The sequence below is a fragment of the Astatotilapia calliptera genome, chromosome 3, assembly GCF_900246225.1.
Source record: "Astatotilapia calliptera chromosome 3, fAstCal1.2, whole genome shotgun sequence".
NCBI classification, from domain to species: domain Eukaryota; kingdom Metazoa; phylum Chordata; class Actinopteri; order Cichliformes; family Cichlidae; genus Astatotilapia; species Astatotilapia calliptera.
Window position 1 is genome coordinate 34611530 of NC_039304.1, and position 26555 is coordinate 34638084.

A 26555-nucleotide genomic window follows, 5' to 3' on the forward strand; every position below is an offset into this window, starting at 1 on the left:
TGAGGAAACACTTGCATGCACTTTGCAGATTTTGACGACTAGCTATTGCACATCGACTTCCCTTTTTTTGACATTTCGCATGTCGAAAGCTGTAGTGAAATACAATAAACATGTCCCATAAGTCGTCACAGCCATTGTTCGCATTTTTAGAAGCTATGGTCAGTCGGCATAGACGTCTGTCCTGCCCATTTGGTAGAATACACAGTATTCCATTGTACTCTATGAATTCAGAATGGAAAGCGTTAGCTACTCTTGTCATGTTCTCTTTGCTGCAGATGGGAATGGCAGTCAAAGTTTGTTATTTATTAATGATTGTGCAAAAAAAGAATTATAGAAAGCATTAGTGCAAATGTATTAATAAATAACATCCACACTATGAATCTGAAAAACAACATTAGGAAGGGTTGATACAGAAATGAGTGTGGGATCATTTCCTCACGGACATTTTCAGCTGTCACAAAAAGGAGAGCTGTTGTACACTTTTATGGAGAATGGTAGAACTGATATCCTGAAACGTTCTTTGTGTCAGCGGGGTTAAATAAATCTGAGGGAGATGGGGCTCTGCTGCCTCGATAGTGTGGAATGGAGCAGGTGACATGGGTTGTCTGCAGTTTTTCTTGTATTCAGTGACCTCCTGTTTCTCTCTGACTCCACATTCTGATTCTGGACAGTGATGGTTCCAACCTTGTGGATTATTTTGTTGATCCTTCTGGCATTGATGCTGCCCTCTACCCTCACCCCCACCACTTTGCAGAGAGCAGAAAAGTAGATGACCCTCGCTATCACAGACTGGTAGAGGATCTCCAGCATCTTGCTGCACAGATTGAAGGATCTGAACTTCTTCAGTAAGTAAGGAGTCTGTTTATCCCTTCTTGTACACGGCTTCACTGTCGGTCCTCTGGTCCAATCTGTCATTCAATTGATCACCCAAGTAGCTGTAGCCATGCATCAAATGTCTTTATGTAGTTTTTCTTTCTTTCTTTTCTTACCTTGTTAAGACGTCTGACACAGAGACCTAGCAACATTACTCACTAGAAAAAAGTGTATACCGTTGTAGTAAATAGTTCACAGGTATTTAAAGACAAGTCTTCCACAATGGCAGATACAACTACAATATGCTAGCAATCAAGGCAACTGCATGGTGATTTTCAACATGGCACTGCACCTCTTTGAGATCAGTTTCACCTTGCAACAGCAAGAAATCACCCACAAAAATGTGTCTGGGAAAACAAATTTTTACTTGGCGGTTACCAGGAGGGTCACTGACTGGTGTTACTGTGTTACAGGCATTCTTGAGCAATCAGTTTCACAGGAACTGTCAGCAACCACTCGCAGCCAATGAGGGAATTATCTTGTTTCCCGAGCAACTAGTGGGTGGTTCCCAGGCCTGCCTCTTGGCCTAACTGAAAAGATCCTAAAACTGGATCTTTTTTTTTTCTGAACAATATCGCAGAGCCAGGTGTATCAAGACATTCACATAGACTCATGCTTGAGTCTATCTGGTTTTCTGTAATTCAAAACTGCATGTGTGCCATGACAGGATGACAGCTTTATGGTGGAAAGATTAGCCAAAAAACTGTCTGGCAAACACCTAATATCAGGAAATTGAAAAGAAAAATAGCTATAGCAAATACACAGGATCTTAAATTAAGTGGGGTTTTCCACTTGTCAATCTCTGATCTGCATGAAGTACATGGCCACCTGCAGAAACCGCATCCGTCCATCACTTTCCAATCTAAGCGCTCTGTGTGGTCAATCTCACCGCAGCCACACATTCACATTGTGAGATAAAAAGCTCTATCTTCTGCACTCCTGTGTGAGGAAACTATCAAAGTCAAAGCTATCATCCCTAAAAGGACCTAACAGAAGTGCACCTAGCACCATGTGGCTTTGATGTGGTCTGAGCAGGCAGGTGACATGCACAAATCCCAGTAATCCGCGACACTAAAACTGTACTGCACCGCTTGATCGTCAGTGACACACTCCCCACTGTGCCTTTCCTCCCACTAGGTGCTGTTGTTCCCTGCTCCCATCAGGAGAAGTGACATCACTAAGGGACGTACTGTGCTTCAACGGATTGTTTTTGTCAAGTCTGAAAGCTCAAGCTAAAACAGACAGTTATATTTTCAGGTGGGGATAAGTGGTGGTGGAGGGTTTGAAGAGTGAGCTGCAGCGTGGGAGTCATAAAAGACAGAGTCCAGAGAGCGTTATTTTATAAGCCCAGATGTGTTTAATAAATCATTTTCCCCCAGACCTAATTAAACACTTACTGCCTAGCCCTGTTAAGCCATTAACATCTGCTCTGCCAAATGAACCAGGAAGAGCTCCAGCACGAGATGAATTTAATGGTGGCAGGAAGAATAAATATAGTGTTCTCTTTCATGTTGCTCCTCTTTTTCTATTTTCTCTCCCCCTTTCTGTGTGGTAATATCTTGCTGTCTGACGTGGTAATTGCCTCAGCATATGCCGCATATATTGCTTAACATTTTTTGAGATTATTTAGATGGAAAATAATGCTGTTTCTGTTATAGAAGTGGATATAGGTTGTAGGAAATATGGGTAATTTTGTTTCATCTGTGTGTCTAAGGGATTCTTTAATAAAGCAATAATCCAAAATAGTTTGTGAGGCTTCTGTTTTGACTTCCTGTTTTATTTTGAAAATCAGCCGTACACGCAGTTCCATTTCTCACCTTTGTTCTATTTTCTGCCCTTTTCTTGTGCCAGTTAATCAATCACCTGCCTACTACTCCCCTGTTGTCCAGTTCCCCTCTCTCTCTGTTCAACGTAGCTGTTGAGCTTTCAGGCCGTCTTCTCATTGTTTGTTCTGTTTACTTGTGTCCCCCTTTTTTCCCCCCCTGTTTTACTGTTAGAGAGTAAAAACCAAAGATTTAGCTCTGTGTTGGAAAAATTAAGCCAATGTGTAAGTACCTAAAAACCTGAATTCTCTCTGATAACCACCAGATAAAAATAGCTGTGGTTGCTAAAGGAATTCCAGTTCTAGAGAAGATGATGGAAAACCAGCTTTCTGTCTTTACCTCCGCAAACACTTTCCTATTGAATTTATGGGTCACTGTTGCCATTTGGGTCATTGAATATTAAAATGAGAAAAAAATTAATGGTCTTTTGGTCATACCATGATTCAGAGTTGACAATTATCTTTCAAACTACATGCTCATTGGCCAACGACTTCATTCATCACAAGTCAAACAGTCATTTCAAGGCTTCAGAATCAAATTTAAGGTTGGTGACGTCATGGTAACCACCTCCAAGTTTTATATTGTCTGTGGTTTCTGATAGACTTCCTCGTGTATAGACTTAGTAAGTTTATCATCTGTACCTCTTCCCTACCTCTTGTTGGGACTGTTTATCTAACAAAGTCCCTGTGCGTGACCCCGGTCTGTTTTGGATTAAAGACTTAAATTTGAGACTTCTCCCACTCTGCTGTGTCAGTCATAGATAATGAAATGCTGTCTGTCTCACAAAATGGTCGATTTTATTAACATATAACACATATCCATCATTAGAATGCATATTTATATGTCTTATTCTGCAAAACCCTATGTGAAGTCTTTCGATATAGAATATTATGAATATAGTGACATTTGAGTTCAGGCCACAAAATCAAGCTTGGCCTTAATAACAACAAATCAACAGGTGCTCTTCTAGAAATGTCATATATGCAGTTGCAAGCCACTTTGCAACCCAGCTCCCCCTGACATGCTGTGTCTGACATAATAAGTGTCACTGATGTCGTCTGTTCTCTGCAGAGGTCTTACCTGCTTGTAATTGCTTCTGGCTTTTCATTGAAGGCTGGAAATGTATGGTGTGTGAAGGAATAGTAATCTTATTTTAACTACGGTAGTTACAATTGAAACGATTAAAAAATGTCTCAGAAAAACATTGGTCCAGTGGTTTTCCCTCACAGTTAAACTTAAAGTTTGTGGACCTTGAAACCTGCGAAGGACAATGATCTGCATTACAGATTATATCCAAGAGATTAAAAGACTCTTTCTCATTTTGTTACAGTATTAAAATGCAAGTTAGCTACTATGTTATGTTGTGGAAGTGTTATATAATGCATCATTTAGGGTGCTAAATGGGGCCAGTTGAAAATCTGTGTAATCCTTTATACACCTGAAAGCTCTATCAGAGGAAAATTATACTGCAAGTTGTGGCAATGCATTAGTTTTCAGCTTTGAGGAAACTTATATTTTAATAAATATACTTGAGTATATCTAAGGCAGTTCAATAATAAACGAGGCAGATCTCATATATCCCCAGTTTTCTGTAGCTTAAACACATAAATCTTGACTTGGGTTTGTTAACTGCAACAAGGCAGCTTTAACTGAGGGCTTTAGAATAGGGAACCCATGTAAGTTTAAACATATTCTGAATTTGAAAGTGTTAACCATAAAAACACTATAAAAAACGTGTGGTCTTGTGTTTAATTATGTAAAAATTCACCACAGTTATTATATGCTGCAGCAAAAACTGAACAATACATATTAAGATCATTTCTAATCAACAATTTCCTTAATACTATATCAAAAGTACTTTAGTACAGTAAAAGTAGAGTTTATAATGTTTAATGATAAAACAGCATGCTACTAATATGCACATATCTGTGCCAAATATCTGGGATGGAAATGACAGGTGCAAATATACCACAATGTCTAGTTATGATAATAAAACCCAAAGTGAAAACAGAACAACTGATATGAATGCAACACATCAAATGTACCTGTGGGGCTTCAAAAAAACAAACAAACAAACAAACAAGGTTTTATTTGTACTTTTTTTTGTTCTCACTCACCGAAAAAAACCCATTTTGTTTTCTTTGAGTCTGAGAAAAATGTGAACATTTGTTGCATCATAAAATGTTGACAGAGGCGATTTACTTGAAATTTTAAATCATGATTTAAAATTCTTTACAAGTTGCCTTCTTCATTTTTTAAAATTCAATTCAGTCTTATTTATATAACACCAAATCACAACCACAGGTGCTGTTTATTGTAAGGTAGAGACCCTATTCCAATACAGAAAAAGAAAAAAAAAAAAAAAAAAAAGGGGGCAGGGATAGCTCAGTAGGTAGAGTGGTGGCCCCATGATTGGAAGGTCGGGGGTTCGACTCCACTGAACGGCTACCCTGAGGTACCCCTGAGCAAGGTACCGTCCCTACACACTGCTCCCCGGGCGCTGCTTCACTGGGTGAATGGGTTAAATGCAGAGGAACTATTTCCCTATGGGGACTAACACGCACACTTTAAAAAAAAAAAATGATAAAATAGTGAAAACAGGCGAGAGTGGGAAGGAAAAACTCCCTTTTTAGATTCATCAGTATGATTCCATGTGAGTTACTACCATAACTGTTGATAAGCACATTTTTGCATTCAGCTCCCAAAATCTGTGCATTTGCATATCCATGTATGTACAATGTAAACAAAAGAGGAGCCAGTGTTACCTGTGGTCAACTTCTCCACTGGAAATTTTTAACTTGACTTTACTACCAATACAGAAATGGCACAAATTTCAGTTGAAACTGACTTACCTTAAAATAAAGATTATTCATTTTTTGCACGTTTATTTTTCTTCTTGTTTGCTCTGTACCTGTTGCTTTCCTATGTATCAGTGACAGCTACCTGCTTGCATACTATTATCCTCCTTCTCTATGTTCTCTATGTTACTTGTTAAGCACCTTGGCATACTCTTAGGGTTTTTAAGTGTGCTTTATAAATAAAGTTTATTATTATTATTATTATTATTGAGAAAATCCATTAAAGCTAGACCAAACTCAGTGAGAAAAAGGTGTGTTTTAAGAGAAGTTAGAGTTTTTGAGCTAAGATGAATAATCTGAGTGAATTTGTATAAGAAAAATTAAAAGGTACCATTTTTATATGCATTTCAAATGTACATCTATCCTGGATGTGTAACTTTGGTCTGCAGTACAGTTGAGGTTGGAAAGAGAATTTCACCTGTATGGATCAGTATTAAACATCAGTGGTGTTCAATCAGTTATGTGACAGTATCTTTAGCCACCTGACTCTCCTGTCTGTGCACCACATGCTGCACCATTTATTATTTCTGTAATAGCACTGTAAAATGTCTACCTATTATATTTACTCAGCTGAGCATTAATAATCACTTAATGATCATTCATTTTTAGCCACATTGTGCTTTGTAAGAAAAGACAAACTTCTCTTGTGCTGGTGGTTTATAATGATTGGTTCAGGCATGCTGATCTTGGCTTCTGTCCCATGAGCTCAATAGGATTTGATGTAATCCCAAAGAGCAGAGCGGAGCAGATGGACACACAGGTAAGATCACAGTGGTGTGGGGCTATAATTGGCCTGGCCCTCTGATGGCAAACCCCTTTTACTGGAAGCGATTTGAAACTTTTAATTTGTGCAATCAGATTTCAATTTAAAGTGGCCAAACTCTGTAACTGCTTTCACATCAATCCAACCCAACAGGGCCACTTCTGTTTTTGTTTTTTTTTTCACTGTTCAGTACATGTAGATGTTACAGTTATCGTGAGGAAACGCAGAATGTCTAGCACATTCATCATATTCTGACTTTTTCATCAAATTAATAAATAAGGAAGGTAATTACAAGATGCACTATTAAAAAACAAAAAAACGAGCAGATGGCTGTTTTACAGCTATCACTCTTCCTATCTCGTGTTTTATCAGTCGAATATAAAGCCAGGAGTCAAATCTGTTCTTAACTCAGGTGCACTTTTATCCTGGTCTATGCCTGCTGGTCCACATCCTGAAGTTGTTTCGTGGTGATTATAGATTTTTTTTTCTACTTTCCATGCAACATGTTACTTAAGGGTGAAAAAAATATTCTCAGCTTTATATTTCTATTATAAACAGTGCTTAAATTACTGTGATTTAAAATCTGACCTCTATGAAGCAACACAAGCTAGTGCACTCATGAACTCGTGTGATAGCAGTAACTCTATTTTGTGCTACAGAATGACAACAACATGTGAATTTCATATTGCAGTGCCAACAGAAGCTAACCTGTACCTTTTCAAGATCTCCAAGTAAATTATAACTAAATTATAATTTGAGCAAGTGGCATTCTAGCAGTTTGATTTTTGTATTCAATAATCAATCGTTTGTATTATTATTATTATTATCTTAAATAGGCTCAAATGTGGCCTATTTAAGACAAACTATTTAACAGTTTGCTCACAGTTTCTAAACACTTGCACAATTTAAACAACGTAGCGGTGAAGCTTGATTATTAAGGATTACTCAGTTTTAAATCCCCTTCTTTCAGCTTACTGTTCTTTTCTGTCCAGATGAGCAAACAGACTAGACACTGGCTAAATGAAGTCTGTGTTTACTCTTCTTGTCTTCAGGTAGCCCATTTCTACTGCTATGCTGATATATTTTCCTTTTTTTTTTTCAAGTGCCAATGTGCAGTTTGATTAAAGGACAATGACTCACAAAATAAACAACCCTTTGTCATTGCCTGTGAAGTCATCTTTTGTTTTTAAAAAGAGGGGGAGGAGTAAAACGATCAGTGGATTGAGAATAATTGTTATATTATATGGATGTTGTGAGGTGCAAAGATTGATTTTCTTTAGAGACTGATTAACCCTTGAGACTGACTTGTTATCAAGTCTTTACGGAGATTCTGCAGGAGTTGGGTGATGCTTCTGGAATCTACATTCTGTATCTGCAAAGAAACTCTTTGAAAATTAGCAAGTTTAGCCAGCATGCATTCTGCAGCTCCTCCTGTGTAAAAAGACTGAAACTACAGAATTTTTTATTAGAAATACTGCATTTTATATAGGCTTGTAAAACTTTTATCTAGAAGTATCTTGGAAATATTTAAGCAACATTTGGTGATGTTCTGTATCATGTTACTGTCAAGGGTAGCAGTGTATTGGCAGTTCAGGGATTCGTTTCTACAGCAGGGTCAGTCTACAGTTTGCGTATGGAGTTACTTCCTCATACAAAGACATAAAGGGTAGGTAACCTGTGGTGTGAAATCTTTAATAGTATGCATGGAATCATTTTCTCGGGCACTGTATTTGTGTTTCCTCCGAGTTTGCACATCAAAGTCTGTTTACAGGTCTTGGGAAGTATTACAGTATTTGTAACCAAAAAAAAAGAAAAGCCACATGAAGCCTTTTATGGTTAAAGTGCAAGCTGTGCAAATACCTCAAGTAGTGGGGCCATGTTTAAAAAAAAAAAACATGGGTGTCGGAGTTAGAAAGATGTGACCTTACCAGATCTCTGCATGAGGATAATGACTTCAGGCTATTTTAGCTGATACTAATCTTAATGTACATAAATATCCAAAGAAGCTGGGGGTGGCTGAATTGTATTGTGGGTAAAGTGAAGGTCAAATTTTGAAAATGAAGAGTAGTTAGTCTGTTTTTTCTGAACCCGCTTTTTTTAATCTGCCTATCATGAGTTTGATGGTGCCATTCAAATGATGGTTAACTAGTGGAGCACTCTTTTATGTACAATTTTGCCATTTTGCTGTCTTACTATACATGTGTTGTTCAAAGGTTACTTGCTGAATTATCTTTGCATGCATGCAAAACAAATGATAATATTTTCAATTGCCATAGACTTCACTGCTATTTTATACACTAGGAATTTATAGAAGTCAATTCAATTCAGTTTTATTTATACAGCACAACAAGCTTTGCCTCAAGGCACTTTTGAGTGGCCCCGTGCAACAGAACAAGACTTTTGGAGTCTCCCTGCACTATTGAACAGCTCTTTGAGCTCTGTTATGCTTTTCTAAGCAGTTTTTACAATGTTACTGTGGCCCTGTGTGTCCAGGAGAGACCACTGCCATTGGGGAGTGTGATTGCTGGAGTAACTGTGAATGTAATGATGATAAAGTTCAATGTACAATGCCAGGATAATGTTTAATGTCAACTTTCTGTGCGATCTGCAGCATTACTTAGCTTACTTAAAAGAACATGTCTAAGGTGTTATTACGGAGAACTGAGCAAGGTGACTTCTTGAAATTGGACTTTGCAAGTATTGGAACAGTGAAAGAAACACATTAGCAGTCAGCTCTTAAAAACTGATACTCCAGAGAAGCATGAAATCCAGCGGTTAACTGGTGTCTCTTTCCACAATGCACGTAGGGAATTAAAGTTCATCCAGTCCTGCACAGTTGGCAAGGTGTGCCTTTTTAATATGGAACCGCGCACCTGTAGAATGACCTTTGCTGCAATGCCAAAAGAAACAGAAACACAATCACGGCGATTTTTGTTTGTTTTTACCTCTGAGTATCCAAATAAAAGGCATTTGATTTCAGGGCAGGAAAGTGATGTGCTGTCTCGAATCATTATTTGTGTCTTTCTGTCATTTGCTGTTTTGTTTTTTTGTTTTGCTTTTTTAAGTGAGTGAGTATGAGAGAGTACTGACTAATTAAAATTTGATAGGATAGTCTGATAGCGCTCCTATCCTCCCCTCTCCGCCATGCGACGCTAAGACCAGAGCAGAGCAGCGGGACATAGCAGAGCAACCACCCGCTAATCCGGGCGCTTTTTGCCGTTGAGGTAATTAGATGACGGTGCACCGATCACCATCCCTGCCGCTTGCTGCTCCTGCGGTACTTGCACAGCTACCATAAGACAAATATTCTCTCTCTGACTGCGCATCGCCTCTCTCTTCCTTCAGCTGGTGTCGCTCGGTCTCTCCCCCCCTCTCCCTCTCTTTGGCTGGGAAAGCAAGGGAGAACATTAGAGCACATATACTGTTACTCTGTCTCTCCTACAGAGCTCGTAGTTACCTTGTGACTCCCACACTGGGGACTTAAACTAAAGGAGACTAGAGCAGAGGAAGACTATCTTTACCGCACGAAAGCGAAGAGCATGGCATGAAGAGCATCGCTTCTTTTTCTTCTTCCTCCTTTTCTTTTTCTTTCTTTTTTGTGACTTGAAAATAAACTACTCGATGTTTCTCTCGTCTTGAAGAGACCGACAACGGGATTTTCTTCTTCCCCCCTCAACACACACAAAAGTGGGGTCAGTCCTTAACCGAGGCGGGTGGATGAGTTGTGTGGATGTTATTTCTTGGATTTTTTCCACCGGGCTGTGTGTTACCGCGGCCCAAAGACAGCAACAGTGTGCGGAAAAGTAGATTTGTGTGTGAAACATATGGCTTCAACGAGGACGACACGGTAAGTCGTACACAGCATCCAGTCGGAGCCCGTGTTACTTTACTGCCTGAAACATCTCTGACTTATAGTGTGTGTGTGTGTGTGTGTGTGTGTGTGTGTGTGTGTGTGTGTGTGTGTGTGTGTGTGTGTGTGTGTGTGTGTGCGCGTGCGTGCGGTAGTGACTTTAGTCACCCAAAGGCACCGCTTCTGTTTCATGTATTTGCTCTGCTCCTGACTGCTGCTTCTATTTCCAGAGCATTATAAACCCACACAGTTCAAACCCCTCCACAAGGTATTTTCTTTCTTTCTTTCTTTTGGGGGTGGGTAGAGATGAAGCAATGCGCGTTTGTGTGGATACAAAACATCCCTTCTGCTACCAAAATTGGGGGGAGGGTGGGGGTTATAGGCTATAGGCATAATATGACACCTGCAATGAAAAAAGTCCAAAATACAGTATCATAAAGTACTTTGAATACTATGTTTATGGACCAGTGAGAAGATTCGCTCTCCGTGGTGCTGAAACTGGCTGAAGGGATTATTAATGCTGGTTTAGTAAACTGACGTCGGCTTTATTCAAGACGACTCTACATATTTGTAAGCACTCCAGAGCTGTAGTCTAGTTCAGATATCACCGAGCTATTGATTATGATTCTCTGGCTGTGATCTTAATAAGAGTAATAGTAAATGTCAGTAATTTCTTTAATGTCACCAGCACCACGCTTGTTTATGGGTATTTTTTTGACGCGATTAAGGTGGATAAAGTGAATTAAGTTGTATTTATGTTGGTCTTGAGGTTAAAAACCCATCTTAACCACGTGGTCTGTAAGTCACTTTCCTAACAGAGCGGCAGTGTCCCCGACACTACCTTGTAAGAGATCGTTCTCATGCCGTCTGAAAGAGTGTAATTTATTTTCAACAAGTAGCGTCCACGCTACAGTACGTGGGCTGTCTGTCGACTGCCTATTGCAGCGGTCCCGTCCAAAGCAGGTTACCTCACAGCAGCCTGTGTGTCTCGGATTATGAAAAGAGAGAGAATCATCCGATTACTTTAAATTACTGCAAGCTGTCGCCTCCTCAACACAAAGAAGATAGCGAGGGGAGAAAGTCAGAGGTGGCACGAGCTACACTGTAAAAAAAAAAACGTTGCTAAAACTTAAAAACTCAAGGCAACCGACTGCATTTACGTTTTTAGGTTCTGATGGATAACTTATAATTTCAAGTTTAGGAGATAAGTTGCTTTAGCTAATGTTTTTGTGTTGACAAAATTAATAATTGTCCTTTTTCTCAACTCATATTTTATTGTTTTTGCAACGTATTTCCTAAAGTTTACACAAGGTATTAGTTTTAGTTTCGGCAACGTATTTCCTAAAGTTTACACAAGGTATTAGTTTTAGTTTCGGCAACGTATTTCGTAAAGTTTACAAAAGGTATTAGTTTTAGTTTCGGCAACGTATTTCCTAAAGTTTACAAAAGGTATTAGTTTTAGTTTCGGCAACGTATTTCCTAAAGTTTACACAACATATTTTTTTTTGTTTTGCCAATCAATTTCCTAAAGTTTAGAAAAAGTATCTTTCATAGTTTTCATGAGGTGCTCCCTGTTGTACCAATGAATGTTTACACAGTTGATTTTCAAATAACTTTGTGTTCAAACACAACTGCACCACTGACAATGTTGACTTTTGAGATCAGCCATTTTTAACATACTGACAACATTCAGCCACAAATAAAGTCCTTCCAAAAACACAAAAAAAGTCAAATTTTTGTAACAAATGTTACTCATCCAATTTTAAAGGTGGTGTTGTCAGACAGAATATCAAACCTATCTTGATAGATAGTCACTAACAAACGGATTCAAAACATCAGATGGCAGGATGTGAACAACTTCTATCTGGTTTCCATACAGCAAACAACTTTCAAACAAATTTTTCCACCACTTGTCTTTTAATAGTAATCAACACTCCAATTTCCTGTGAAGTTCAGTATCGCGCCACATTTGTTATAAAACTAATACAAATGTACCTAAAACCAGATTATAAAATTTTTTTAAAACAGCTCAAGTTAGAATAAAACCTTTCAACATTTTATAATAACATGTTATACATGAAATCTGCAATCAGTCATGCAAGCTACATTAAGTAAAGTTAGAACAGAAGACATTGATTCAGAACTTTCTGCACCTTACCGTTTTCTTAAAGACAGAAATGAACTTTTTTCAGAGCAACTTGCCACAAAACCCAAAAACTGTAAATCAAAACAAATTGCTGCATTCTGTTTTACACAAGTTGTATTTGAGTTGAACATGTTGTCAAATAGGTTAGACTTTGGTTAAGAGCTTGGTTTTGAAGCTTCTTATCCTCTGGGAACAGGTAGATGTCAACTCCATAAAAATGTGTTGCACAGCTTCAAATGTGTACTTGAGTTCTTTGGGAAACTCCATGTTGAGCCCATAAAGTAGGCCAAACAAGTAGGCAAAGGCAGTGGGAAGGTCTGGCAGATCATCAAGAATAATGTCCTCTTCCAAAACAATGGCAGTGTTGACCACTGTGGACTGCGAGTTGGGTCCCACGTAGTCCTCCAGAACAGTGAGGATGCCCACCGTAACACCTCGGGTTGCCCTCTCAACTGGATCTGTATCCTATGCAAAATAAAAAACAACAGTACATATAAGTCTCTGAAAACCAAAACTGAAGATTGAGTAGATTTGCATACTCACCAGACATGTTAAGAAGAGTTTGGTCTCGTCGTCGCGAACAAATATCGGTAACCCTTCCAAACTGATGGTTCGTCGATGCTGGACTATGTTTGAGACCTAAAACAAGGAAATCAAATAAGACTCAGTCTCATTTATAAACCTACCATTTTGTTTTTAAAACACATTAAGTGTTGTTGCTCAAAATACAGCCTTAAGAAATAAGATGTTGAAATGAGTTATTACAGATAATTGGTCATGTTTTTGTCAGATTTTTTTTATTTATTTATTTTTTAAGTAATTTTGATGTGCAACAAATGTAGCACACTTATTACAACATTTATAACAAAAAGTGCCATGAGTGGGATGAGAGTTGAACTGTCTGTCATGACCTGCAATCTGCCAAACACAGCGCTGCTTGTTAGCTTATAATCCCATTCAGGACACACTTTTTGAAAACTAACAATTTTTACATCAATTTAGTAAATATTTAATAAAGTATCTTTCGTTACAGTGGGAACTTCAGGTTCCTCATAAACCAGACACAAATACATTTTTATATATTACCTGTTCATCAAACTTCTGCAACAGGGAATCCATGTCATTGCGGAAAGCAGCTTTTCTAATTCGATACAGCTTAATCAGCCGAAGTGAGTAAGTGTCGAGGGCAGTCAAGAAGGTCCCCATGAGATCCTTGGTGGTAATGCGTGAGAATTCCGCACAAATCTACAAAGCAACAAAAAAAATATAGAAGAAAGCTTTTAAAGGTACATTATATAAAAATCACATTGTTTTCAAATTTGGTTAAAAGAGCTTAATTTCAAAACATTTAGTCTCGGTTGATCTATTGGTCAGGCCTTGATTGGATTTTTTTTTTTTCCTTTAGTGGTAGTGGTGGTACAAATTATAACTGACGTATTAAAAAAAACAAAAAAAAAAAACCCAAGAAAAATCTGATCGGCAGATCTTACAGTAAGTCTATAGAATACCTAATCAAATGTTGATAAGACAAAATAATGGTTTCAATTGTTACAGGATTCATTGCAGAAAAGAAATAAATCAATAAATTGTATTTTAAATTCATTGAAAAAATTCCATTAATTTTATAGTTATGTAGGAATGAAGTAAGAATAACATCCTGTGGTCAAATTTGTATACTTTCATAACACGTAAGTGACTTTCTCAATCCTGTTCTGTGAGTTTCATGGCTGTTGCCTGCTAAGGGTCAGCACCAAAAGATTCTAGATGCCCAGTGAAGACACGTCATTGCGGCGACCGTGGTTCAGGGGGTTGGGAAGCTCATCTGTAACCGGAAGGATGCTGGTTCTATCCCCAGCTCTCTCTGTCCTGGTCGTTGTGTCCTTGGGCAAGACCCTTTACCCTACCGCTTACTGGTGTTGGCCAGAGGCGCGATATGGCAGCGTCACTTCTGTCAGTCTACCCCAGGGCAGCTGTGGCTACAACTGTGGTTTCCCTGCACCGATGCGTGAATGTGAGAGTGAGTGAGTAGTGGAATTGTAAAGCGCTTTGGGTGCCCAGAGAAGAGCGAAATAAAAGCAATCCGTTATTATACACAGCAAGTTGACAAGTAAATAGATTTCACTTCAATAGTTGTTGGTAATACCAAAATTAGCTTCATATTTTTAGAGCCAAGTATTTTTTTTATATTTTACCACTAGCATTGTTAGCTCATCGCGAGCCTTCAACCTTTTCTACAAGATATTGGAGTGATACAAACAGATGCTTTTAAAGGTCCTATATCATGTAAAATCAACTTTTTGGAGCTTTTAAACACATTTTAATGTTATTTCCTTAGATTAAAAACCCTCCAGAGTGGTTTTTGGCTTAATTCAGGCATTTCTTAGTTGTCTCAGTGAATCCTTTCCCCATAACCGTGGCTCAGCTCTCTCTTGCAAAACGACTGACTCGTAACATTGGGATTAAAATTTCTTTCTAACAACTCCAAATGCCTTGAAATTTTTCTGGGTGAATAAATGAACGTTTTCCATTTTAGAAATAAGACCACACTGGGGAAAAAGGGAAGAAGAAAAAAAAAAAAACGGAAGTTTTCCTTTAAATATTTAAGAGATTATCTTACCTGTTCTTTCAAGAAGAGAGCTGGCCATCTGAGCTGCATTTCCTTGACCAAGGGCTGCATCTCCACAACTTCTTTCCTCCTGAGAGAGAATGTGATGTCCATCTTTTGGGTGATGAGTGCCATGTTCTTATCCCTCTTCTTCATTTCATCTTCCAAAATGCATCTTTCATTTTCAAGAGACTCATCATTGTAGTTTTCTGGGCCATCAGGGATAAAGTTGACTTCACCTCGCTTTGGTTTCTTTAAGGAAAATCTATTTGAGCCACTGTCATCTTCTTCCCCTCTTCTTTTTCGATTGACTGCAACTTCACTACATCCAGCTTTACTTAGCTTGGAACGGTAGTTGCCAAGCTTGAACTTAATGCTTGTTGCCCAACCATCATATCCTGTGCCATTGCCAGGCTCTTTGAGGCAGGGATGTTTGGAAACTAGCTCCTGTGCAACAGATGTTATTTCATTCTTGTCAGGGTACGCTTTGATTGCAAACATTTCTTGTGCCAACTTGTCTAGAATTTCCATCTTGATGTCTCTTGTTACACTTAAATTTGCCCCTGCTTTCTCATATACCTCATTGCCCTTGCGAAGTTTTAACGCTACATCATAGGAAAAGGTTGGGATAGGAAATGGATTTGGCCACTGTGAAGTGCTACGCATGTAGGTCTTTGTGGATGAGGATGGGCTGAAAGAAGATGCTGAACTCACACTGGCTGTATCAATAGATGAGATAGCGCTATGATCAGATGGAGTCTGTGGTGGCGAGGCTGATGCATTTTCCTCCCAAATGAGGTGCAACACTGCCCGTCCAGCAGGTAGCTCCTTAATATCCATCAGGTTGCAAAGTGCGTTCCCAAAATCTGGGTCTTCATATTGTATTGCAAAGTCACCTTCAAGTCCAAGCTTTGCTTGTAGTTCATCTTGAAGCTGCTTCACAGATTCTGGAACAGTGGACAGTTGGATTTTTCTGATAAGTTTTGGACTGACGTGGACTCGCAGTAACAGGGCCTGTGAAGACAAACCAAAAAAAAAGGGCGCAATTCTAAATAATTGACAAATTCAAAGTAATCAACTGAAAACTATTTATGAATAATACATACCATCACTTTCAATGCAGGAGGCACGTAACAGGTGTCACCATCAGTTGTCCATCTACGCAGTATTCAGCTAAAGGGTGGTAATCATTCAAATCTTCTGGGTCAAGTATTTCCAGATCTTTGTAGCTGCTGTCAAGCCGATATGATCTGTAGTGTTCCATAAACCAAGAGGAGAGCTTTGTAGCAACAAATGACACTTTCCCAGAGTCTACCAAAATGTTCAGTATCTTGTAGAATTCAGGTAGTCCACTCAGTTGTCCTGATGAAATGATCATGCCTTTAACATACTGGGTCCCATACAGATAAACACATTTAGCAAATGACACAGCTTTTACCTGTGGATATTTCAGTTTCAAGCACTTCTGAAGATTTTCATTCAAGAAACAGATGTCAACTGTGTCAATATTATCAACATGCAGACTTGGTTTAAAAAGACTGTGACCATCTAACAAGTATGCCATCATTTGTTGATGCTTTGAAGAAAGTGTTAGTAGTATATTCTTAAAACATTGGACATCATGCACAGTTTTCTTGAAAAAGTTGTGCTTAGATTCAAATCGAATAGTCCACAAATCAACTAAGGGACCAAAACAACGCACAAGATGACTATAATGTTCAATATAGTGGTGTTTTGGCTTCAAATTAAAATCAGGAAAAGTCTCTATCAGTAATCGTCGATGATCCAATATTTTGGTGTCCAAGTATGACAATATTTCTTCTGATAGAGTTGTCGAGACAACAATTTCAACAAGCTCCTTAAGGTCCATCAATACTTCCCATGATGGCTCATGTTCTGGTATACGGGTCCCAATGATAAAAGGCAGCAAACGCAAAAGTGTCCAGTTTTCATGTCCATTGCCACTCACTCTTCCTGTTCCAAAACTGGCTTTTGTAATTTGTTGTGGCTTGTTGAGATTATCAGAGAATTTATATGGAAATGATTTTATACGTTTGTTTAATCCTTCAAATGTAATAAAACCCTTTCTGATTAAATCTTGAAGACACAAACACAATTCCACAGGGACAACACCTTCAAAGAAATCATGTAATATATCTGGAGGAAATCCAGTGACTGGATGAAAATAGGACAACGCACTTAAGGCACAGGAACCTTTGACACCACACACACTTTGTCTTTGACCATCCTCAAGCTCTTCTAGAAAAATGTTATGCTGTTCCACAGTTCTTAATGGAAATTCTGTAGGATCAAGAGCTGCAATCTGATGTTTATCAATACTATAAAATCGACAAAATTTGTCGACATTAAAGGACTCCAAAAAGCCTGCAAGGCTGTGAGCCCCAAGGTTATCTGCACAGACACAAAATACAGTTCCCTTTAAAAAACTATTTAAAGATTCAACATACACCCCTGTGCTTTCAAGACATTTTAAATCCTCAATGAGTGGATAAAGAAAAGCATCATACCCAAACTGTTTAACGTCTACACTTTTACCAAGAAGAGCAAGCTGTATTGAGTGTAATGTAGAACGAAACCTTGCAGATAAGTTGAGTACAACCCAATAGACAGCAGTTATTTTATGAATTTTTCGAGATGTTCCTAAAGGGTTGCATATTTCAAAGTCGTCAATATACAAAGCTAAACTAATGCAAGTATCTTGCAATCCTAAAAGCTTGTTGTTTTTGAAATACTGCCCATCTCTAAATGATCTGTAACCTTCACTAATTTCTTTATCAAATGCTAACTTTTCAAAGAAACTTTTCTCTTTCAATAAGTTCTCCAAGACCTGGTTTACTGAGACATAAACAAATGTATTTCTAGTTCTCGCTTTGTAGATGTACTCTGTAGGCTCAATTACATGAAAATTATTCTTGAAATAAATATTTCTCTTGTAATCAGTAGATAATGCACCTTTTGGTTCTGTTGAGATAATTAATGGGTTGGTTTTGAAAAGTGCATCATTTATATTTTTAATTACATCATCATCTGCCTCAATGTTCTGTTCAGCAAGCACCTGTTTGATTCTTTGAAATGAATGAACCTGAGAAAATTTTAAAATGTCACTAATTTCCTCAATAATTCTCTGCAAAGCACTTTTAGAAACATGTAACAATGTTTGCATGCATAGAAAAAGTCTAGCTATTTTATGTTCAAGACATTGGTAATCTACAAACTCATTGTCCTCTTTATCACTTGATGCTACACCTGAACCACTTGGTAATGTCTCTGGCTCCTGAGAGGTATTTAAGGATTTATCAGGGGAGCTACTTTCACTAGGACATGCATTTGCATGAGAAATCAGTCTAATACAGTTTTTTATATCTTTTGAGTTTTTGTGCTTTCTGCTTGTGTGTGACGTAAAGGTTGTTAAATTGTTGGTAGCATAGTCACATTTTTGGAAAGGACAGGATACAGTCTGATTTTTTTTTAAGTGCCTTAAAATATGTGAAATAAATGTATGCTGTGAGCAGTTTTCCTTAAATTCACAAAAATCACAAAAAAATGTTGAGATCTCCTGCCTTTTCTTAGCCCTGTTGTGTGATCTGCTAAGGTGAGACTTCAATGCCCCTCGTGTCCTGAACGAACAGACGCAGTCACTGTAAACACAGGGCAAATGAAATCCTCTTCTATGTCGTAGCTGGTGATGTCTTAAGAGTACTTCTTGGCTTGAACAGACAAAAGAGCAGAACTGGCACTGCATACAAAAGCTATAATGAGAAGAGAGGAGAGGACAGTGTCAACAATTCAAAAGAAACCTGAATTAATCTCAAATTACCAAAGTTACATTACCTGATAATGTGTTTGGGGCGGGGGGCAGGCACTCCTGTTCTGATTCCTCTCCTTACCAACTCCTCATCAGTCCCTCATAAATCAGGACAAGCAGTGGTCTGGAGTTGGCTTTTAATTCTCTAAATAAATAAAAATAGCAATTAGTTTTAAAATAAAATACCAGCTTCCTGACATTACTTAAGAATTTTTTTCTCCTGTCCTAATTTTTTTGGCTCACTAAAGTGAGCTGATTCTGCCTTGTAAAATGCCATGTGAAACACAGTAAAACAAATAATTTACAAAACATACATTACATCAAATGTTTAATTTATTTAATTTATTATTAACAAATTGTATTCTACATGGAATGCACCAACAGTATACTGGGATGTATTATGTAAGCCAAGGATAATTTTGTGTGATTGGTTTTACAACTTAGAATGACAAACATTGGATTGAGAGTATGAGTGGGATAAAACTCCTGAAGCATCTGTTTAAATTATCAGTGCATTTATTAATGGTGCTCCATAAATAAACCAAAACAATGTTGTTTTGTGCATAACAAAAAGCTCACAATTGTGCAGTCAAAATGTAAAATAAAAGATGCTGAGCATAATAACAAAGACAGATTTTGCAGCTGCTCTGTTTCCAAGTTCTACTGCGCAACTGACAGCCTGGAGTTTGAAATCCTCTTTGTAACCGTGTCTCTTACAGGCGCCATTTATGGTCCTTACACGCATAATATGGTAATATTACGTTGAAGCAGAGTACGTATCACTCTGCGAGGCTCCTCGGTAGCCGTAATGCTCCAACAATCCATCAAGCAGTGCAGCTTCATAGCTTACCAAAGTCGTACCAAAACATTTTTTGACATATTTTTTTAAGCTGTGTACCACATAAAATTGGTTCGAGGTCAGTAAGCACAACCAGAATTCATACATAAGGCAGACTGTCGATTTTTGAGATGAAAGGATTTTAGGCCGTGCGTCAACGCGTTAGCCCGGTTAGCTCACTAACGCCACCCAGCCCCACGCACGGGGTGATCCGCGGTAACTAGTCAACGGAGATTTGCCCCGTTAATGCAGTTATGGCATTAACTTTACGCTGACAGTACTAAAATAGTAATCTTCAAATGTTTTCTTTTTACCGACCAGCTCCTCTTTGATAGCTGCCGTGTCCATCTTGTCGTTGCCTGCAGGTGAAGCGATGGGGGAGGGGGAGTTGTGTTCAGTGAAGGAGAGAGGCGGAGTAACACAGCGTAGAGACAAAAGTGGACGAAAGAGAGGCAAACTTGCGGCTCCACGAGTATAATGATAATGTAGACTATATCGATATAAACTATATTGTCACATCTCATATTTCATTTAGTGGAGCTCGCTGGCCATGAGGACTCCACCACCCCGTTCACACAGAAACTAAAGCACACATTTTATTGGCTAGATGTGATTCGAACAAATTAAACGACATGGCAGCAGGCGCCCCCGAACTTTATTTTATTTTATTTAAATAGCGGTGGGGGGTTGCTGCCGTTGGTCATGAGTGAGCCAGCCTATTTTGTTTCGTTCGGTGGTATGGCGGCCACAGACTGCACTTCATGAAATACGCATAGGGGGTGTCGCGGAGGCTTGTCAGATATGAGCGCGACTCTTTAGTAGCGAAGTTTGTCGGATTTTCATTGTTTTGTGACATGGCACGTAGTTTGTGACATGGAATCTTAAATGATATAGTAAACACATACCCATAAGCCACAAGGCTTCTTAGCCAAGAAAGTAATGCTATGCTAAGTTTCGGAAAAATACGAAGAACTTCAGTTGTGATATTTCTAACAGACAAATTGAGACTGTTCAAACATATACTGTCTGATATAATAAAAGAAACATTACTTGCCTTTAGAAACTTGAGATGAACAGCTCCTAGCCTCACGTTCTCATTAAGGCAGACGGGCAGGTGGCTTTCAGTCCTTGCAAAAGCGCAAAGTAGACCCCGTAGCATCCAAAAATATGAGATGCGCATGCGTACTCAGGCACAGAAAGGCGCCAACAGCTTCAACTCATGTAAAACTTGAATTCATTCATTTTGCCAGCAATAAATTTCATTTGAGACCAACTTTTGCTCCAAAACGTTAAATGATTAGTTGAAACCCTTAATGTATTTGAGTTTATGGGCCAACTGAACTTTTATTGTTGAATTGTGAAAGAAATGACTGTAAGCTCAACAACTGCAAGTTTGATTTTTTACAGTGTAGGAGTGATGTAAAGTGTGTGTAACAGGTACAATATGGTTCTGTGGGGTTTCTTTTAATCTTGATTCTTATGTTCCCATAATTGCATAATAAACCTAAACCCATCATATTAACCTTTGTATGATGGGACTCTTGCTCAGTCATGTATGAGAGTGGCTGGCACACACAGGTAGAGGAAGGCAATCAGTAATGACAAAAAACAGAATTGCTGCGGTGCCATTGTGAAGCCAAGTAAGAGGCTGTGTAACAGTGTACTCAGTGGATTATGTGGCATTGCTTTCGTGTGGCTTCCTGTAAATATGCACACAGGCAGGTGTGTGTGTGTGTGTGTGTGTGTGTGTGTGTGTGTGTGTGTGTGTGTGTGTGTGTGTGTGTGAAGAGAGGGTCAGACAGACAGAATGTGTTTTGTGAACCTGGGACCCATCCACTCCTCACCATGTCAAATCCTGTTAGTCACGCTGGATGACAGAGGCACCAGGACTTCGATTTAAATAACTGTGGCTTAGTCCTTGCCTACAAATGGGAGATTTTCTATGAAGTCGTGTTTCACTGTCGTTGAGTTAGTTACTTATTAGTGCAGAACAAGTTTGCTTTAACCTCCTCCTCTTCCTTCACCTTTTCTCCCCCAAAAATATTTTTCTTCATTTTTAACTTAGTTATTTTAGTTTAGCACTTGCGCTGTGATCATTAACCTTACATTGCGTTTGCCGTGCTTAAATCATCAAAAATCATGAGAAAGCAACACATACATGAGAAATAAAATGTGTTTACTGCTTAAATCTTCATTCTTACACTGGTCAAAACACGTCATTGTTCTTGTGTTCGAATTAAGGTGTAGAAAAAATTAAGCACAGATTCAATTAAGCAAAAATATTTGTTGTCCTAAAAATGTTAATGTGATCTTCACCTTTAGACTTTTTGCTCAAATCCATTTTTGTTTTGCACGTGTCTTCTCAAACTGTTGAGGAAAATAAGCATGTCTTTTCCAAGTAACCTGGACTAGACATTCTGAGTATTTTGTGATTTGACTGACAGAAGCTCTTCTGTGCTGTCAGAGAGACAAAGCTCTGCTGAGTTTAGGGATTATCATTTCAAATCTGGCAATACTTAATTGATGCTTTCCGTCCAGTTTTTGCAGTGGTTCTCAATCCGGGGTCCTTGAGACTCAGAAAATTCAAATGCACCTTCTGGCAAGGTAACTCCTCCTGCTCTGAATCCCAAGGTTCACAATTAGGTGCGCTACATTAGTCGTGCTACTCCCAGTGCTTATCTCTTTCAGTTGTCATGTTTTGACAAGAATGCGAGGTGATGTCATCATATCGCGGATCTAGATCTTACAGTTTTGTTCTTCGGCTCTGTACAGTACTATCCACTGCAATAAAAAAGTTGTTTTTTTCACTTGAGCTATTAAAAATGCATTAAATGTCAAAAGTTTGAGAGGATCTATTAAAAAATCAATAGAAAATGTTTCATATGGTACCAACATGAATTTCACACATGATGAAGCAGAAAGCCAAATGGATCTCAAGGATGTGATCGTCTATGGGAAATGTTTCGGTCTCTGGTGTTTGAGCTTGATACCACCATCTCCAGCAGCTGTTGCTCGCTGTTTGTCAAAGGTCTGTGTTAGAAATGCTGCACCACATTCTTCAGATTAATAGCTTATTAGATTACTGTCATCCATCCAGCCATCCATACATCATACTAACTTTCACATCTATGCACTTGCGGGAGGAAGCCAGAGTACATAGAGAACATGCAGACTCTACACAGAAGGGTCTCAGCCAGCCAGTGGATCCAAATCCAAGTCCTTATTGCTGTGAGGCAACAGTACTAACCATTACACCACTGTGCTGCCATTTTTCACCTGGCAGTGTGCCTGAATTTCGTCATTACAGCAGTTGTGAGACCAGTTTGTTGTTTAGTGTTGAACAGGAGGGCAACTGATTATGCTGATTTCTACACAGTTTCTCATAGGTGTAAGAGCTTTACACTCATATCATTACAGACACCTGGAAATGCTCTACCAACAGTATCACGCACTCCAGCAATAATAAAATGCTTAAAAATACTCCGACCCCACCAGCTGTCTTAAATTTACACTTTAACCACAGTTTTGGTCAAAAGGTTTAACACTAAAGTTTCCACTTGTTCATTTAAGATTTCATCACAGACGGTTTTTGACCTTGCACAGCCTACCAACATGTAAATGGTAATTATCTGGAGTTTGGGGATTTTCTGGAGTTTGGGAATTATCTGGACTGATTAAACTGTCACATTCAACTGGGAATGAACGTCTGGGTTTAGCACCCTCATTCGTCGTGCACCTCACCTTTCCCTGTGTCGAAGGATATTTTGGCTCTTAAGTTCCGTTTTCGTAAAGACAGGAGAGTATGCCTCCAAACACCGGTGCATTTTAAAAAGCACCTTTCACGACCTTCACTTAAATGCTCAAAGAGATATTTGCATTTCATTGCAACGTTTCAATCCATGCACCAGCATCGTTTCACTTTTTGTGCCTGACTCACACCACTCCTTAAGGGAGACTAATTCTTAGACTAACACCTGTTCTGCCTACGTTTCAGCAAACAGAGCAGTTGTATAAGACAGTTGCAGTTACTGCATCGTGATTTCTTACTCTCTTTGATCATAACTGACACAGATAGCAGTGTGACTTAATCATCTGATTTATTTCCAAACAGGGCGTTGTGGGATGGTTTTCTTTCGTCCCAATTCCTTGCGAGGCCTAGAAGGGCTTAATCTTTTGATTCCCTTTATTAATTTCAACACTAACTATAATTGCAAAAAAAGACTTATTATTATAGTTTTATTTACATCAACACCTCACACTTGTAATATCTGTTCACTCTGCATTTAGCCCAGTCCCCCCCAAGAGGCCAGACTACCTATTAGAAAGATGTCATATTGAATTAGCCACACTTGTGTAAGCAGGCCTGACTATTCATATTGCTGAGATCTGCAGTTTCTATGCGTGTGTAGAGGTATGTGCAGCCTTTGGAGACATTCACCAATTCCTTGTGTATATCAAAAGCATATGTTCTCTACCAGATCCTATTAGGGATTTTGTGAATGTGCTATATTCTCTTCAGAGCCTGCGTCTTAACAGTTGAATGGATCCAATTTTTATGTCTACAAATGATTTTTAAATGCACCCCACGATTAAAAGAGCTTGTCCGACAGGACTCATTTTCAGTGCTTCTTTCAAACACAGTTGTTTGCTGGGATGTATTATATATTTGGCATAATGCACACAATAAGCTGTTATAGATATAGTCTCCCTGATATAGTCTGACATCTGCACACATGAGTAGTTGCAGCAAATCTAAACCATTTTTGGTTTATTCGCCACACTTAATTAGGTACAATTCTTCAACTGCTCCTCAAGAAAAATGTTTAATCAGGCAATCACATGGCAGAAACTCTGCATTTAGATATGTAGACATGGTCAAGACGACCTGCTGAAGTTCAAACCAAGCATCAGAATGAAGAAGGATGATTTAAGTGACTTTGAATGCAGCATGGCTGTCGGTGCCAGACTGGCTGATCTGAGTAGTTCAGAAACTGCTGATTTACTGGGATTTTCCCCCACAGCCATCGCTGAGGTTTACAGAGAATGATCCAAAAAAAAAAGAAAAAGCATCCAGCTGGAGTTCTCTGGGCAAAATGCTTTATTGATGCCAGGCATATGAGGAGAATAACCAGACTTTGAGCTAATAGGAAGGCGACACTAACTCAAATTACTACATGTACATACCAAGGTATGCAGAAGAGCATATTTGAATACACAGCATGTTGAAGCAGATGGGTTACAGCAGCAGAACTGCACACCACTCCTGTCAAAACAGGAAGAACAGGAAACTGAGGCTTACTTCACTCAAGCTGAACAACAGAATACTGAAAAAACCTTTCTCTGATATACAGAGTCTCAATGTCTCCTCCCACATTAGAATGGTACAGTTATAACAACAACAATGCCTTTTATCAAATGTTCAGGCTGCTGCTGGTGTAATGGTGTTCGGGATATTTCCTTGGCACACTTTATGCCCCATAGTTCCAACTGAGAATCAACTGCCACATCCTACCTGAATGTCCCTTTGTGACCACAATGTAATAATCTGATGGCTGCGTGAATAACACGCCATGTCACAAAACTCAAATAATTTCAAACTGGTTTCTTGAAAATGGCAATAGGTTCACTGTGGCCTCCACAGTCACCAGATCTCAATCCAACAGAGCACCTTCAGGTATGAAAGGGAGATTTACATGGATGTGTTACTGCAAATTGGCAGAAGCTGCGTGATGCTGTTGTGTCAATATGGATCAAAGTCTTTAGGGAATGTTTCAAGTACCTTGTTGAATTTGTGCCACAAAGAATTAAAGCACTTCTGAACACAAAGAGGTTCTGAATCAGCACTAGCAAGGTGTACCTAATAAAGTGGACAGCGAGTGTATATTATCACATTCTTTTTTTTCTAAGAAAGAAATAGCTATTTATGATTTCAGACAGTTCTAACAGATCTACAACAGTTAATTGCTGTGCAGTCAGCGGAGAATACAGAAAACAGAGAAAACAGTGCTGCCGCACGCTTATGAAGAAGTCAAACGTGGTGCCCAACATAATGAAATGCATATTGGATGCCAGTCTATTCTGTGAATGTTTTATTTATTCACAGCAATAAAGACAAAGACGCAAGCAAGAGTTTACTTGAGCTTGTTTGCTTTATTCTTATGTGGGCACTTCACACTGGGTAAAGTTTTGCCTGACTTCAATTGTTATGCTCCGGCTTCAGTGCAGATGTGCTGATCCTTATTGACATTTTGTTATTCTGTCTGAAAGATTGAGTTTATATTCAACAATACAACCAAGCTGATTGTGCCTAACAGGATTATCTGCCAGCTTGCCAAAACACTGCCTGGAATCTGCATATCTGGCAACGCAGGCAGGAGAAACAAAGAGGCAAATTAGCAAAAGCTGTCGAACTTATTTTCTTTGTGGCCAAATTTTCATTTTGTTTATTACTTATGAAGGGTGTTGCAAATTTGATTGAACTGTGCAAAACAAGCAACCACTTTTAATAATTCTAACAGGCAAGGGTTTTTTTTTTTAAGCAAAACAAAACACAAACAAAAAGAGTAAAGAAAAGGAAAAACAAGCCAAGTGAATTCAGATGTAGTTGTTGTTATGCTTACCTTAATGTCCCACCCCAGATATCAGTTCCCACAAGACTTGCAATTTCTTAAACTGGGTCAAAAATTAGTTTTTAGTTGTTGGTTATGGATTCCTGCACTTGCAACTTTACTAGTGTGAGTCTCAGGGTGAGATTAAATAAAACTAATTTTAATCCTGTGTGGTAAAAGTTCTGAGAACCCCTTGCCCCAGTTTAATACCCTGAGTAGCTTTCTATCTGATCAGGGGCTCCTAAAGCTCTCCAGTCCTGGACGCAATTTAGAGAGAATTTGTCAATGAGTCTTAGACATGGTAGACACGGTACAATGTTTCCAACGTGGATTCACCACCTCTGGTGTGGATACTTACTCATAAT

At 38.7% G+C, this 26555-nt stretch overlaps 3 protein-coding genes across 7 annotated transcripts in view; 1 reads left to right on the top strand and 2 right to left on the bottom strand.

Annotated features, from left to right (window-relative positions):
* Window positions 1–9483: 9483 nt before the first annotated feature.
* The window catches only part of LOC113019379 (protocadherin-15-like), a 248355-nt gene continuing 231283 nt past the window's right edge, over window positions 9484–26555 (top strand). For all 5 annotated transcript variants that reach the window (XM_026163064.1, XM_026163065.1, XM_026163062.1 and 2 more), the window contains exon 1: window positions 9484–10164. The gene's annotated coding sequence lies outside the window, so the exon portion shown is untranslated. The remainder of the gene's footprint in view (window positions 10165–26555) is intronic.
* On the bottom strand, window positions 12066–16486 carry LOC113019382 (uncharacterized). Its single transcript, XM_026163070.1, has 5 exons — window positions 16025–16486; window positions 14931–15932; window positions 13400–13558; window positions 12857–12952; window positions 12066–12778 (listed from the first exon to the last, which is right to left on the bottom strand). The coding sequence occupies exons 1-5, from the start codon at window positions 16025–16027 to the stop codon at window positions 12458–12460; spliced, it is 1581 nt and encodes a 526-aa protein (XP_026018855.1). The 5' UTR covers window positions 16028–16486; the 3' UTR covers window positions 12066–12457.
* On the bottom strand, window positions 16030–19930 carry LOC113019380 (uncharacterized). The gene is made up of 3 exons (XM_026163068.1): window positions 19901–19930; window positions 18771–18889; window positions 16030–18688 (listed from the first exon to the last, which is right to left on the bottom strand). The coding sequence occupies exon 3, from the start codon at window positions 18679–18681 to the stop codon at window positions 16033–16035; it is 2649 nt and encodes an 882-aa protein (XP_026018853.1). The 5' UTR covers window positions 18682–18688; window positions 18771–18889; window positions 19901–19930; the 3' UTR covers window positions 16030–16032.